Source organism: Aphelocoma coerulescens, chromosome 21 (genome assembly GCF_041296385.1).
Source record: "Aphelocoma coerulescens isolate FSJ_1873_10779 chromosome 21, UR_Acoe_1.0, whole genome shotgun sequence".
Classification (NCBI taxonomy): domain Eukaryota; kingdom Metazoa; phylum Chordata; class Aves; order Passeriformes; family Corvidae; genus Aphelocoma; species Aphelocoma coerulescens.
Window position 1 is genome coordinate 7370481 of NC_091034.1, and position 16337 is coordinate 7386817.

General features: G+C 44.4%; 1 protein-coding gene across 2 annotated transcripts; it reads left to right on the forward strand.

Moving 5' to 3' along the window:
- Nucleotides 1-3351: 3351 nt before the first annotated feature.
- UBE2J2 (ubiquitin conjugating enzyme E2 J2) lies at nucleotides 3352-11717 on the forward strand. Of its 2 annotated transcripts, XM_069034805.1 has the most exons (8): nucleotides 3352-3519; nucleotides 3990-4129; nucleotides 5019-5149; nucleotides 5414-5454; nucleotides 6667-6769; nucleotides 6874-7012; nucleotides 7331-7411; nucleotides 9650-11717. In XM_069034805.1, the coding sequence occupies exons 3-8, from the start codon at nucleotides 5019-5021 to the stop codon at nucleotides 9932-9934; spliced, it is 780 nt and encodes a 259-aa protein (XP_068890906.1). In that variant the 5' UTR covers nucleotides 3352-3519; nucleotides 3990-4129; the 3' UTR covers nucleotides 9935-11717. The 2 variants fall into 2 exon arrangements, with proteins under 2 accessions (XP_068890906.1, XP_068890905.1); XM_069034804.1 differs by lacking the exon at nucleotides 3990-4129.
- The last annotated feature ends 4620 nt before the right edge of the window (nucleotides 11718-16337 follow it).

The window sequence follows — 16337 nt, forward strand, 5'->3', positions numbered from 1 at the left end:
GGGCAGCATTGTTCAGGGGTTAATTGGTAAATTGTTAATTGGTGTTTGTCCAGAGCCCTGGTGATGTCACCTGCCCTGGGATGGCTTTGCCACTGCTCCGTAATTGCACCAGGACACGTTGGAGTCATTCCACCCTCGTTAAAAAGATGTTTTTATGGGATATTCCTCGAGCTCAGCTGGCATTTGGAGAGGCTGTGCCTGCTCCTGTGTTCTTTGGGATTATTTTGTGCTTTCCAAAGGGTGCTGGGAGCACCAGATCCCAAATTTTTTGGCTTCCAGCCTTTTCCATGAGCTCCTTGCAGTGCCCATTGCTCAACGTCAAGGACTTTCTTCTCGCTCCAGCAGCACCAGAACATCAGATCTGGAGATTATTTTCACTCCAGGCCTGTTTGGCAGAGATCTGGAGATCAGGAATACTTGTAATTTGAATTTCCTGTGCAATCCATTTCATTTGCCTCCAGAAGGGAATGTTTAGAGCCTTTCCCTGCTGTTTTTCCTGACATTCTGAATTTCTTGGAGAGGTGAATTCCCTCCTCACACAAGGACTGACTTAAACTACAATACTTTTTGTATTCCTTCTGAAAATTACAACACCCTGGTTTTCCCCGTTATCCCTGGCATTTTTTCCTGGTTTTCTCCATCATCCCTGGCATTTTTGCCAGAGTTTTCCAGCAGGTTTGGGCAGCAAACCTCAAATTCCCATCCTATCCCATGAAAAACCTGGATGTTGATTTTGACTTGATGGATCAGCAGCTGTTGGGATGAACAAAATGGATCCGTCCCAGAGTTCAGAGCACCCCTCAGGAGAAAACTCTCCAGGATACTCTGCCATGAATATTCCCTATAAATTGAGAGGTGGGACATCATTCTGTTAATCTCCTCCTGCCTTGCCCTTATTTTTAGGTATTTTTGTTATTAAATTGCCCAGAGACCAGGCTGGAAAAGAGAAATTCTGGGAATTATTTGTACCAGTACCTCCAAAATTCTTCTTTGAAGAAGCAGCAGCTCCACAACTGCATCAAAGAGGGGAACTTTTATCCACTCCTGGCTGAAAAATACTGGGATGTGCTCCTGGATTCTGATCCAGCCATTCTGGAAGCATAAAATAAAAAAAAAAATGGATTAGGAGTGGGAGAGCAGGGATTTACAGGGAATATTTTATCATTGAAAGGCTCAATTCCTGCTGTTAACACTGGAGATTATTCCTTTGGCTCGAGGGAGGGGAGTATTTGTCCAAAAATTGAGGAAAGCAGCTCATTTTGTGAGGGAAACAAAGCCCTGCTCAGCTCAGCAAGGATCTTCTAAATTCTTCTTCTATTGTAATTATTATTCTGCTTTAAACAACTCAGAATATTTTTGTCACAAGAACTCGCTATGGAATTCCAGCGGATCCCGTGAAGAATGATTTTCTGTGAAGATTCCCTGGCTTTGAAGGAAGTTTGGGAATAAAGAAACCCCGGGGCATTGGGATGGCTTTGGAAGGGACACATAAATTAATAAATTAATGATGCTTTAATGCCAGGAACTGGGAATGGAGAGCTCAAATGCCGTGGGAGAGCGCGTGGGAGCAGGGAAAGGCTGCCAGGGAAAGTGATGGAATGCCACAGCAGGTGGCTTTGCACCTCCAGGTGATGTCACTGCCAGGCCACTGATGGCTCCAATTATCCCTTGGGAAAGGCAGGATGGGAGCTGGATCCTCGGGATGGAGCTGCTCAGCCAGCACAGGGGGGATAAATAAGGAACAGGATGGAGCTTTCCTCTTCCTGAGTCAGGAAAACGCCAGGATCACGCCAGGATCACGCCAGGATCATTTCCTCCCTCCCAGCACCAAGGTCACGCCCGACCTCAGCTCAGGAGAGGAAATCAAAGGAAAAAAATGCTCTGATTCCAGCAAAATTATCAGGGATTTAGCAATGCTTGGCTTTAATTGCTGTCATTTAATATGGGTCACCCCAGGCTGGCTCCTGTGCCGCTCAGCCAGGAGGAAAGGGAGGAAATCCCAGCGGGAATGATGCCTGGGAATGTGAACTTGTCCTATAAATGAACAACATTGATTGTTATCATGGCAGCAGCGATGATGGAAAAGAAAGGTGGTGATGATTCACCCAGGTGGGACCTTTGCTCCAGAGAGCTCAGCCCGGGTGACACCAAAGGATGAATCAGTGAAGCTGGATAAATCCAATTATCCCTTCTTTAGACAGGCATTTAGAAAAATGGGAGCTTTGCAAGGATTTCCTCGTGCTCAGCGATGAATCAGAGAGACTCAGAGCCCTCCTCTGGCACTCGGAGGGTCAAAGACGTTTATGAGCAAGGTTTGAGTTTCTGTTGAGAAAAGTTAGAATGGAACGGGTTTGGGGGATTCTGGAAAAGAACACAATTCTGCTAGATGATAATCTGTTGTATTTCTGTGGCAAAACAGTGACCACAGGGAAATTTTTGCAGTAAAAGCCACTCTGGTAAAGGAATAAAACCACTCAGGAGGACAAAATCCCAAAAAGAAGAAAAAGAAGACACCTCTAAATTGCTTTTTGGGCGAAGATTAAAGGAGCACTGACCCAGGAGCACTTTATGAGGAATTCGTAACAAAAATTCAAGGAAATGGGACTATTTCAGACGGGAAAGGTGCTTTAATGCAAATGCCACTGCTCAGAGCTCAGAGCTGGCAGTGATGCATGTCCCATGCACCTGGAAGTGGAAGGGAATTCACGAAGGCAGGAGAGAATTATTTGAAATAACCTCTGTGCTCTTTTGGCCAGGGATCTCTCTTGGGTTGGATGCAGGCTTAGATTTTTTGGGACATCTGTCCTAGGGCCTCAACACCCTCACAGGGAAGGATTTCTTCCCAATATCTACCTAAATCTTAACGCCGTTCCCCCTTATCCTGTCACTCCATGCTCTTGTAAACAGCCTCTCTCCACCTTCCGTTTTATGCACACCGGGAATGGGAAGAAAATATTCAGATTTATAGCAAAAAACCCGCCTATGGCCAATCCCTCAGGAAAGAAAAATCAGACAACTCCGTGATCCCTCCCATATACACCACTGAGCCGGACTCTGATGGTCTTTGTGAGTCCCTTCCCACCCAGCAGTTGTCACAACCAGAGCTCCGGGAGCGTTTGGACAACGCTCCCATGCCCAGGGCGGGATTGTTGGGCAGGACTCGATCATCCCGTGGCTCCCTTCCAGCTCGGGACGTGCCGCGATCGCCCATTTCTGTCACTTTACATCGCGACAAGGCGCGCGCTCCCCGCCCGCCCTTTCCTCCCCTCAGCGTTCCCGCCAAGGCGGGGCCGGAAGCGGAAGCAGAACCCGCCGCGCGCGCCCCGGAAGCGCCGCCGCTCCTTCCCGGAAGCGCCGCCCCGCGCCGCCATCTTGGCTGGAGCCGTGAGGGAGCCGCGGCCGCCGCTGCCCGCCCCGCCCGCTCCGCCGCCATCGCGGCCCGGCCGCCCGCTCCCCGCCTGCCTCCCTCCCTCCGCCGCGGGCAGGAGGGACCGCCCGGGGCCTGGCGGTCGCGGAGAGGTGAGCGGGGCCTGCGCCAGCAGCGAGCGGGGAGGAACGGGCGGGCTGCTTCCCTCTCTCCCCCCCCCTCCATGCCTTTCTCCTTCTCCCTCTCTTTCCCCTTCTCCTTCCCTCCTTTTCCCGTCTCACTCCCTTTCTCCCTCTCCTTCCCTCCTTTCCTCACTCTCTCCGCACCTTTCCTCTCTCCCTTTCAGTCCCTCCCTTCCGCTTTCCCTTCTTCCCTCCTTCTCTGTTTTCCCCCTTCTCCCTTTCATTCCCTCCCTCCCCTTTCCCCCTTTCCCCCTCTCCTTTTCAGCCCCTCCCTCCTTGTCTCTCCCTCTTTCCCCCCTTTTTCCCCTCTCCCTTTCACTCCCTCCATCCCTTCCCTCCCTCTTTGTCCTCCTGTGCTCCCTCACTTCTGCTCCATTGTCTTCTTACCCAGATGGGCAATGGGGGTTTGAGGTCGTAGCCCTTTATTTTCCGCCTTTCAGATGTAAATCTTCATCCACGTGAGGGTTTGAGGCGTGTTTAAATCCCAATAATTGAAATGTTCCGCTGGTTTTTTTGCTGCCCGTGGTGAAGGTGGCTGTGGAGTGGGCATCAGAACGAATAATTGTGTTAAAATAGAAAGGTATTATTTAATTTATATTTTAAAGTCAAAGCTGGTTTCTTTAGAGAAAAAAAAATCTTTACTTTTTTGATTTCGAGAGGTATGACTTCAAAAATAAAATACTGTAGGTTGTATCAATGATTTAGAGCAATTCTGGCAAAATTCAGGTTAAACAAATTTATTCTGAGTTGGGGTGGAATGTTTGACCACATGTAACTGTTCCTCATGGGTTAAATGTTCTTTTTAAAATAAATTTTACCTATTTGTAACAGAGGGGGCTGTAGAAATTTAATATTATGTCATACTGGAGACACTGCTTTGTGTTTTCATTTATTTCTGCCTGAATTTCCTTGTGTAAAATCAAATAACTCCCCAAACTCCTGAGGGGAAAGTTAATTAAATAGCAGCTGTTAATTAGTGTGTGTTCTGTAGGTGAGTTATAAGGGATAATGCTTCCTTTGTCCTGTCATTCAGCAGGGAATTTCCTCCTCTCACCCTGAAGTTTTATTTATTTTACCTGGGAGAGAATCGTCAGAAATTCAAAATCCTTCACTCCCAAGTCAGGTTCTTGTTTGTTATTCATTTCAGAGAGCTGGGTGTGTTAAACCAGTAAAAACAGCAGATGAATTTAATTTGGAACAGGGGTAAATTTATAATTATTTGCTCAAAAAGGCCTTTAGGACAGAAAGGAATGGAGTAAAATATCCCAAGTTGGAAGGGATCCCAAGGACCACCCAGTTCACTTGGGGTTTCGTTATTAAGATCTTATGTGATTCCTGCTCCTTAAAAACCAAGATAATTTAATTTCTATTTCAAATACAATCCATAAAGCGAGTTCTGCACAAACCTGGAGCAGTGTCCATGAAGTTCTGTGTCTGTTCAAATGCTATTCATTAATTTTTTTGATTAGATGAGCAACAACAGCAATAAGAGAGCACCAACCACAGCAACCCAGAGGCTGAAACAAGACTACCTGAGGATTAAAAAAGATCCAGTGCCTTACATCTGTGCAGAGCCCCTCCCATCCAATATCCTGGAATGGTAGGAATTGGGGAGGGAATTGGGGTGGGAATTGGGGAGGGAATTGGGGTGGATGGTTCCTCACTCAAGGACAGAACAAGATTTTCAAGTCTGGCTCCCTCTGTCCTTGAGTTTGGGGAGGTGGAGAAGGAAACTTTGGCTGAGGTTGATCCTGATTTTTTTTTTTTTCTGGATTTTGATGGTTTTGTGTGGTTGGGATGGATCCTGGGGGGTTTTTTTGGGATATTGTGTGGTTTCCCAGTGTTCCATTCCCCTTTTTTCCAGGCACTACGTGGTGCGAGGGCCTGAGCTGACCCCCTATGAAGGTAAAGCCCTGCCTGTGGTGTTTGCATGGAAATTCAGGAATTCCAGCAGGGTGGGAAGAGGCAGAATAATCCCACTAAAAAGAGCTCCAAAAACTTCCAGTGCCAGTTCAGAGCTATGGGAAAGAGATAAAGAAACAGTGATGCTGCTGTCAATCATTTTCCTGTTATCGAGGGCTTTAATAAAATAAAATTTAGGTTAAACTGAAGACAAATATTCTTATTAAATTTCATTATGTTTTACAGCAAGTATTCTCTAATTTATGACAATGTCAAAATTCCCATTTTTACCACAGAAATGTTCTCAGTGAACTGAGATTAAAATTCTGTTTTGGAATTTTTCTGGAGAAAGGCTGAAATGTAAAAGCCTCATTGGTTTGTAGTCACAGAATTCACAGTGGCTTCTGGAGCCTCTCAAAAATGCCTTTGGAATTTGGATTCTTCAGTTAATTCCTAGAAAAATGACCAGTTTGTGTTGGATTAAATATATTTTGGCTGGTTTTCCTTAAATATATCCCAGCCTGGACAGCAGAAAACCCTGTTTGTAAGAGAGACTGTGAGGAAATTCCTGCAGAGTAAATCCAGAGCAGGTTTGGATGATTATCCCTGAGTTTTAGAGGTTCAGGATGAAAAGTTTGGTTTCTTTAGTGAGAGGGGGAGAAGGAATGAATCAGAGGGGTTTATTTAACCCATTTTTGGGGTAGTTTAGGAGAAGGAGTTAAGCAGAGGGGTTTATTTAGCCCATTTTTGGGTGGTTTGGGAGGAGGGATAAATCAGAGGGGTTTATTTAACCCATTTTTGGGTGGTTTAGGAGAAGGAACGAATCAGAGGGGTTTATTTAACTCATTTTTGGGTAGTTTAGGAGAAGGAGTTAAGCAGAGGGGTTTATTTAACCCATTTTTGGGGTAATTTAGGAGAGGGAATTAAGCAGAAGGGTTTATTTAACCCATTTTTGGGTAGTTTAGGAGAAGGAATGAATCAGAGGGGTTTATTTAACCCATTTTTTGGGTATTTTTAGGAGGAGGAATGAATCAGAGGGGTTTATTTAACCCATTTTTGGGGTAATTTAGGAGAAGGAATTAAGCAGAGGGGTTTATTTAACCCATTTTTGGGTATTTTAGGAGGAGGAATGAATCAGAGGGGTTTATTTAACCCATTTTGGGGTGCTTTAGGACTTGATGCCCAAGCAGTAACTGCTCTCTCTGTGTGCTGCAGGTGGATATTACCATGGAAAACTAATATTCCCCCGAGAATTCCCCTTTAAACCTCCTAGTATTTATATGATCACACCCAATGGAAGGTTTAAGTGTAACACAAGGTAAGCACTTCCTTTTCCCACTTCAGCAGTTCCAGCTCTGTGCACACAACCCCTCAGCATTCCCATGGCCCATCCAACCCCCCGTGCCTGGGTTTTTTTTCAAGGTTGTGTCTTTCCATCACGGATTTCCACCCCGATACCTGGAACCCAGCCTGGTCAGTGTCCACAATCCTGACAGGCCTCCTCAGTTTCATGGTGGAGAAAGGCCCCACCCTGGGCAGCATCGAGACATCCGAGTTCACAGTGAGTTCCAGAGGCTGGGGTGGCCTTGGGGGAAGCTTTGGGAATTTGGGATGTCTCAGGGATAAAGCGTGGTTGGGATTTTTTACTTCCTCTTTCCAGCCTCTAGCACAGAGCCCTGATCCCACAGGAACAACAATTAACATAATTTATGTCTATAAACATATATTTTAGTGAATGCTACTCAGAAATTTGGTGTTTTAAGTGTTACAAACCACTTGGCTGCAGGTTTGCACCGTTCCTGTGGGGAATCAGGTGTTGAATTGAAACACACTGATTTAATTTTCATGCAATTGCTGATAACCTGTGTTTCCTCCCCAGAAAAGGCAGCTGGCTGCACAGAGCTTAGCATTTAATTTAAAAGATAAAGTCTTCTGTGAGCTCTTCCCTGAAGTGGTGGAGGTAAGGGAATATTCATTCCTCATTCATTATCCCTACAATAATTCAGTTTTCTGTGGTTCTTCAGCTTCTCCTGGTCAGGATTTTCCCAGACTGGAGCTTCATTTGTTAATCTTGGAAACCTTTTAAAAGGTGTTAATTATTTATTAAAAGAGCCTTTTTTCCAGGTTTTTCCTTATCCCTGAGCTGTGTGGGATTTCAGATTTGATTCCTCTCCTCCTAAAGGAGTTCACAAAGCTCTGATTTAGGACCCATTCTCCCTCTGTTGTCTTTTGGAAGAGAAAAGCTTTTTCTCTGTTTCCTTTCTTCCTCAGGCAGATAGAACTAGAAATGGAAGGGTTTAACTGGGTTTTCTTAGCATTTCCAGAAATGCCAGAGGATGGGAGATGCTTCCTGGTGAACTGAAGGCAGCAGGAGATATTTTAACATGGAATACTTGGAGTCCTAATCCTAAACTCCTCTAATTGCTTCCTTATTTTTTTTTTTTAATGTCTTGTGTTCAAACCAATCTGGACACACAAGAACTTGACATTTCTGAAAAAAAGTCTTAAAAACTAAAAATAAAGTGGGCAAAATTTTGACCAGTGATTGTTGGTGTCAAGCACTGAATTTGGTCATTTTGGAGGAGTTGGGGAGCTCTTGGTACGATTGAAACACAGTTTATTTATGACAATTAAAGAACTGTTCCATATAAATGTATTACAATTAGATAAATTACCTTATAAATTTATTACAATTAAAGAACTGTTTACATAAATTTATTCCATTTAAGAACTGTTCAGTATAAATTTATGACAATTAAGGAACTGTACCTTATAAATTTCTGGAAGAACTTGTGTTCTGATTTCTCCACTTCCCACCACTGAGCTTTCTTTAATCTTGATCATTTCTTTAATCCTTTAATCATTGATTGGGAAGCTTCTCCCTTCCCTGTGCAGGAGATAAAAGCACCCAAATCATCCCAATTTCCACTTCCATTGAATTTTCTCTTTCCCTGTGCAGAGGATGAAACAAAAGCACCCAAATCACCACAACTCCACTTCTCACCACTGAGTTTTCTCTTTCCCTGTGCAGGAGATGAAACAAGAGCACCCAACTGCTCCAGGAAGTGCAGTTGGCCTTCAGGAAGGCAAAACCACTTTGGAATCAGTGGGAATTCCCACATCCCAGTTGTTCCCTTTTGAGATTCTCATTTAGGGAGGGAAATTGTAACAGTTCATTCTCATCCAACTTCCACTTTCCCATTCAGTTTTCTCTTTCCCTCTGCAGGAGATGAAACAAAAGCACCCAAATCACCACTGAGTTTTCTCTTTCCCTCTGCAGGAGATGAAACAAAGGCACCCAAATCACCACAACTTCCACTTCTCACCACTGAGTTTTCTCTTTCCTTGTGCAGGAGATGAAACAAGAGCACCCAACTGCTCCAGGAAGTGCAGTTGGCCTTCAGGAAGGCAAAACCACTTTGGAATCAGTGGGAATTCCCACATCCAGCATTGGTTTGGAGCTGTTCCCTTTGGAGATTCTCATTTAGGGAGGGAAATTGTAACAGTTCATTCTCATCCAACTTCCACTTTCCCATTCAGTTTTCTCTTTCCCTGTGCAGAGGGTGAAACAAAAGCTCCCAAATCACCACAACTCCACTTCTCACCACTGAGTTTTCTCTTTCCCTGTGCAGGAGATGAAACAAAAGCTCCCAAATCACCACAACTCCACTTCTCACCACTGAGTTTTCTCTTTCCCTGTGCAGGAGATGAAACAAAAGCTCCCAAATCACCACAACTCCACTTCTCACCACTGAGTTTTCTCTTTCCCTCTGCAGAGGGTGAAACAAAAGCTCCCAAATCACCACAACTCCACTTCTCACCACTGAATTTCCTCTTTCCCTGTGCAGGAGATGAAACAAGAGCACCCAACTGCTCCAGGAAGTGCAGTTGGCCTGCAGGAAGGCAAAACCACTTTGGAATCAGTGGGAATTCCCACATCCAGCATTGGTTTGGAGCTGTTCCCTTTGGAGATTCTCATTTAGGGAGGGAAATTGTAACAGTTCATTCTCATCCAACTTTCAATTCCCATTCAGTTTCCTCTTTCCCTCTGCAGAGGATGAAACAAAAGCTCCCAAATCACCACAACTCCACTTCTCACCACTGAGTTTTCTCTTTCCTTGTGCAGGAGATGAAACAAAAGCTCCCAAATCACCACAACTCCACTTCTCACCACTGAATTTCCTCTTTGCCTCTGCAGGAGATCAAACAAAAGCAGAAAGCACAGGAAGAGCTGAGCTCCAGACCGCCCTCGCTGCCTCTCCCCGACGTTGTTCCGGACGGGGATGCCCACTTTGGGCAGAATGGGCACCCCCTGCTGAACGGGCACGTGCCCCTGGCCCCTGCCCACCCCGCCGGGCTCCAGCAGCCCCACAGGAACCACGGACTCTTGGGAGGAGCCCTGGCGAACTTGTTTGTCATCGTGGGCTTTGCAGCCTTTGCCTACACAGTCAAGTACGTCCTGAGGAGCATAGCACAAGAGTGAGGGGACAAAAACACCCCCCCCCCCAAAAAAAAAGACCAAATTTTAGTGGTAGTTGGCTCTGGCACTGGGATAAAATTTGGGATTTGTTGCCATGGGGTTGCGTTGGGAGTTTGGGTGAAGCGGATTTTGCTGCTGGCTGAGAAGTCAAAGCATTATTGATGAGACACTACATTTTTAGTGCTTTGATTTGTAGAGTTCTCCTCCCATCTGTGGTTTGAAATTGGAAAATCTTCAGCAAATACTTTTTACTCCATTGAATTTTTAAAGATCCCATCGTTCCTGCATCTTTTATTTTCCTTAGGGAAGAGGTTGGACAGGTGGGCAGGGATCCAAACAGAGATTCCACGTGGACTTGGGAAAAGGGGTTGGTGAATATGGATTTTACAGGAAATTTGGTTTCTTTTTATTTCAAATAAAATGCCCATCCTTGCATATCTAGTCAGTAGTGATTAGATGAGTGGGAAAAATAACACCAGATGTGTCAAATGCGATGTCAGAATTGTCACAACATCACTGCAGGTTTTCTTTGGCCTCCAGGAAGTGCAGTTGGCCATCAGCAAGGCAAAAAAAATAACAAAAACACCAACTTTGGAATCAGTGGGAATTCCCCACATCCAGTGTTTGGAGTTGTTCACTTTGGAGCTTTTCATTTTGGGAGGGAAATTGTAACAGTTCATTCTCATCACGAGGGGCCACTGGTGAAACAAAGAATAAAAGTGCACCCACCCCACGGAGAGTTGGTTGTGTGTTCCAAAAATCTGCATTTTTGGCTCTGGGGATGGAGGGAACAGCACCTGGGAAGGGGAAAATTCCAATATTTCAGTGGGAATAATGAAGCAGCTCCCTCAGAGGCAGCTGAGTTTGTGTAAACCTTTACATTTACTTCCACTTCAAGTTTTGCTTAAACTCTTTAAAAAACCATCAAATCCCAACCCCAAAGTTCATCTGCTGAGGGAAAACCTTCAGTTTAGTTCCACTTGCTTCAAGTTTTGCTTCAATTCTTAAAAAAAAAACAACCCCAACCCCAAAATTCATCTGGGATTCTGGAAATATTTTGCCCCCAACCCTAAATTTCATCAGAAAATCTGGAAATATTTTCCTTTTAGGTGTGATTCCCTCACACTTCCCCTTCAGGTGTTGCTAAATGAAATATTGAGGTTTCTTTCACTGTATCCAACACTAAACTTCCCAAATCTATCTGAATTTTTTTCTTTTTAAATTCAGTTTGCTAGATTATTTTTTTTAATTCATTTTCTCCAAATGCTTTGTTTTAGAGGCAAATTTGGTTGTGCTTTCCAGAAGTGACAAAACCCCCACAAAAAGGGTCCTAACAGGGCTAAACCCCCTGAATTTCATGGTAAAGTCTTACTTGAATGATTCTGAAAAACCCCAAATAAATAATTCCTCACGTGTTTAAGAATCTTCTCAGAACTGCTTTATTTTCCCTTCCAGATTTCTTCTTTTTTTAGCTTCTCCTTGAGGAATTTTAAGCAAAATATCTCCCAAACCCCTGAATTTTGAAGCAAAACTCGTGAGGCAGAACTCAGAGCATCCCAAAACGTCACCAGTTCCCTGCTCTAGGTAGGAATTCCCAAAATTAGAACAGAGATTAGAAAATCTTCACTTAAAAAATTCCTAAATCTGATTTTCCTGACTTCAGGATGTGGGGAAAAAAAGCCGGGTTTTAAAATAGATTTATAAATCCTTGATTCTTTTTATTTTCTTACCAAATCTTAATTTATAACTCGTTTTTTTGGGGTATATTTGTTTTTTTTTTTTTTAATTTACCTCTTGTGCTTGACCAGCTCTTGGAAAAGTTGTGCTGGGAAGAGTGGGAATGTCCTGGTTTTCCTGCAGGGCTGGGATTTTCAGGCTGGCTTTTGGTTTTTTCCCTGATTTTTCTCCAAGCAGAAGCACCTGGAGCTGAGATTTTGACCCCTCTCAGTCCTTTTTGTGTTCTCCCACTGCCTTTTCCTGCCTTTTGCCATTGCTGATCCACCTTTATCCTCTCCCATGGAAGTTTTTATCCACAAAAAAAAAACCCAAAAGGAAGCTTTGGGAGCAGCTTTTGGGACCTGTTCCTAACCAAGCTCAAAGAAAAATCCCTGGAAAAAGTGAATAAAAGGCTTTTTATGACATTAAAAAAAAAAAAAAAAAAGGGATTTAAGCTACACCTGAAGGTGGATCCTGTTTTTAGGGAGTGGAAAATCGGGAACAAAATTCCTTTGGTGAAACCTTGGACATGCTGTGGGGTTTGTTTGTTTGGGTTTTTTTTTTCCCTAAAAATGGGTTGTATTTAAAGGCCAAAATTCCAAGTGCAGATTTATTTTTAATTCCCTGGATTTGGAGGAAGACTTGAGAATCATTCCAGGTGCCATTTGTGGGATGCTGGGAGCAATCCCTGTGGATTCCAGGAGTTGGATCCAGCTCCTTGCCTTTGGGAATGGAATCTTTATTCCCTTTTTTTGGGGGGGTTGTGTTCTCCTGAGAGTGCAGGATCTGAGCTTCCTGTTCCCAAAGCATGGAGGAAACATTCCCATGCCCTGTAATTAAATTCAAATTTCCCTCTCAGGATATAATCTTGGAATAAATCCTTGACTTTCATGCTGCAATTCCATGGATTTCTGTAAAATTGGTACAATTTGATGGTTGGGAGCTTTCCCACATTTAAGAACTCTTCATTTTTTAATTAAAAAATCCTGGATTTTTGGGAAGTTCTCCCCTTTTCCCTGCAGATTCCAAGGTCATGGAAGTTCCCTTGCTCCAGGAATGTCCCGAGGAGTGGGAATGGCTGCAGTGTAATGCTTGTTCATAATAAACATCCATGAGAAATTGATTTTGTGGGGCTGTTCTTGGGGAAAAAAAATCCTTGGGAAGAAATGGAATTGGGAATATTTCAGTTCATTAATATATAAATATAAATAGATGGATGAAAAAACAGCATTTTTCCTGCTTTTTTTTCCCTTTCCAGTTGGATTTTCCAGCCTCCCTTCAATGTCTCAGTGTCTTTTCTTCACCTCCCCATTTATAATTCAAATTATTCCCTTAAACCTTGTGGTCCTAAAGGTAATTTTGGAATAGATTTGAATAATTTCTGCTAATCATTATTAATTTCTAATAATAATTATTGGCAATTAATGGTTAATTTGTCAGGGAGGGAAATTCCGAACGAGGTGATGCCTTTTGCATGGAAAAAATGTTATTCTGAAAGCAGGAAAATCACATTTCCAGTGGAAAAATCACCCCCACTGAAAAAAAGAAAAAGGAATGAATTTAATAGAAACTCCAAGCATTCCCATATTCCTACAAATTCTTTTCCGAGCCATGAATGAGGAGGGTTCATTAGGATTAATTGGCAATTCTTAATTAGCGCTGAAAGCTTTGCCCCACCCCGGTTCTTTCCCATTTGGAGCGAGAGAAACTTGGGAGCCGCAGGGATTTTTTTTCCCGTTTTTCCGGGAATTTCGGTGGTTTTGGGGATTGGCCACGAGGTGGCGCGGCCGTGTCGGGATTGGGGGATGGAGCGGGGTCCTTATGGAATTCTGGAATATCCTGAGCTGGGAATGATCGCGAGGATCATCGATCCAGCTCCTGGTCCCACCGGCCCCACCCTGTGCATCCCTGGGAGCGTTGTCCCAACGTTCCTGGAGCTCTGGCAGCCTTGGGAATGTCACCATTCCCTGGGGAGCCTTTCTATGGGATTAGCATAAAATCCTGGAAGGTTTTGGGTTGGAGGGAGTTTAAATCCCAGCCATTCCCACCCCATCCAAGGGCAGGGACCTCCCACTATGCCAGGCTGCTCCAAGCTGGCCTTGGACACTCCCAGGGATGGGGCAGCCACAGCTTCTTTGGGAATCCCATCCCAGAGAAGAGTTTATTCCCTGCTCCTGATCTTTATGGAGAAGGACTTGGGGTCTGTGTCAGCCACTGGCTTCAAAAATCCCCATCTCCGTGCCAAGGGTTGGGAATTGGTTGATAAATCTCCAGTAAATAACTGGGGAAATCCCACCCCTTGCCCTTTTCCCCTTTGGAGATTATTCCCTGCATAGGTCAGGCCTATCCTGAGGCAAATGGGAATTGCAGAAGCAGGGATTGAAGGATCAGAGCTCAATTTCTTCCTGACTTTTCATTCCTCTGGCTCCACACAATTGTTCCAAGGCCTGGATTCCCATTTTCCCACCGTTTGGAAATGTTCCTGTGGCTCCTTGTAGGATTTTCTCCACTTCCACCCTGTCCTGGTGCAGAATTGATGTTGTTCCCTTCTTCCTCATTCCCATTTCTCCTGTGGTGATGCTGAGCTCACAGAAGGATTTATTTATCTTCCATGGAATCATGGAATTTGTTCAGGTTGGAAAACACCTTTAGGATCATCCAATCCAGCCTGAACCACATCCCCAGGTGCCACATCCACGTTTTTTTAGGGATGGCAATTCCACCACTTCCCTGCCCAGCCTGATCCAATGCTTTACAACCCTTCCTGTGGGAAAAAACTTCCCAAATATCCAATTTTAACCTTCCTTGGAACACCTTGAGGTTGCTTCCACTCATCCTGGGAGAAGGGATCAACCCCCAGTTCCTGTGAGCTCCTGGACTTGCTGTGTTACAAAAGGACAACATCGGAATTCCCCTAAAAGGACATCAGAATTCCCCTATTTTTTTGGAAGCTGGGTTCTTTGGGAAGTTTCAAAGCTGGGATGTGCCCAACAATTCCCTCCAGGTGCTCTGGAATAGGAGGCTGGAAGGGAGGCACCACTTATTCCAGCCCAAAATAGGGAAAAGGATGTTTGGGATGCAGCTCCAACCCCTCCATCCCCCAGGAGCAGCCAGAACTCTTCCCTCGCTCTCCCAAACACAGCCAGGATTGATTTTCCCTAAATCCACGCTGGGATTTGGCTCTGGGAATGGCAAAGCTGAGCCTGGAGCTGCCTTTTCCCAATCCCTGGCTGGGGAGTGTGGAGCTGTCAGGCTGTTTAGCCGGGATCTGACGGATTATCCCATTAATGTGTCATCGGGAGCACTCGGACAAATTCAGGGCTTGTCTACAACCAACCTGGAAAAAACCCAGCCTGGAGTATGGGAAGGCGCCAAAGAAAGTTAAATATTATTAACAAATCAAGGCTGCCACGTACTTTTCATGGAATGTGAGCTGCTCGGGGGAGGGGTGAGGTGCTCTTAACTCTTGGGCTGCTGGGGAGCTTCCCTTTGGGATTTGTTCCTGTTCCCAAATCCCAATTTTCCCCAGAGATGCTGTAAAAATTTATTTTAAATGTCTTTTTTTTTTTTTTTTTTCATTCTACATCTCGATTTTGTGCTCGGATTGCTTCTTGTTTCCCTGAGTTACAGATCCAGAGTTTTGCTCCTGATCCACAAAGTTTTCCTGCTGATCCACAGATCCAGAGCTTTGCTCCCAATCCACCCTGCAAAATCCAAGGAAAACCACACTGACCATTATCCCTCGGATTGCACAATTTATGGTAAAGGAATTGCCAAAATAAAGCAAAGTTTTTTGCTTGCTGGCCACATAAAGGGCTTCAAATTCTGGGATTTTCCAACTTTTATCATTCCTGGATTTCTCCAGGTGTGATCCCAGGGAAATCTTTGCATCAGGGTCTGGATTTTTGGGAAGGATGGGAATATTTGTTCCAGGTGGTGAGGGATTTGCAGTGTCCCAGCACATCCAGAGCTCCCTTGGGAAATGCTGGTGCAGGAAAGCCTTTGGAATTCTGTTATTTGTAAAGAATATTCCTGACTCTTCAGCCCCTGCTACTGAGAGCAGGGGGAGAAACAGGGAAAATTGCACATGGAACACCCCAAACTGGGAAATAAAGCAGGAATTCTCCTGTATCCAAACAGGGAATTGGGCATGGGACACTGGGAAATAAAGCAGGAATTCTGCTGTATCCAAACAGGGAAAATTGCACATAGAACACCCCAAACTGGGAAATAAAGCAGGAATTCTGCTGTATCCAAACAGGGAAAATTGGGCATGGGACATCCCAAACTGGGAAATAAAGCAGGAATTCTGCTGTATCCAAACTGGGAAAATTGCACATAGAACACCCCAAACTGGGAAATAAAGCAGGAATTCTGCCTGATCCAAACAGGGAAAATTGCACATAGAACACCCCAAACTGGGAAATAAAGCAGGAATTCTGCCATATCCAAACTGGGAAAATTGGGCATGGAACACCCCAAACTGGGAAATAAATCAGGAATTCTGCCATATCCAAACTGGGAAAATTGGGCATGGAACACCCCAAACTGGGAAATAAAGCAGGAATTCTGCCATATCCAAACTGGGAAAATTTGGCATGGAACACCCCAAACTGGGAAATAAAGCAGGAATTCTGCCATATCCAAACAGGGAAATTGCACATGGAACACCTCAAACTGGGAAATAAAG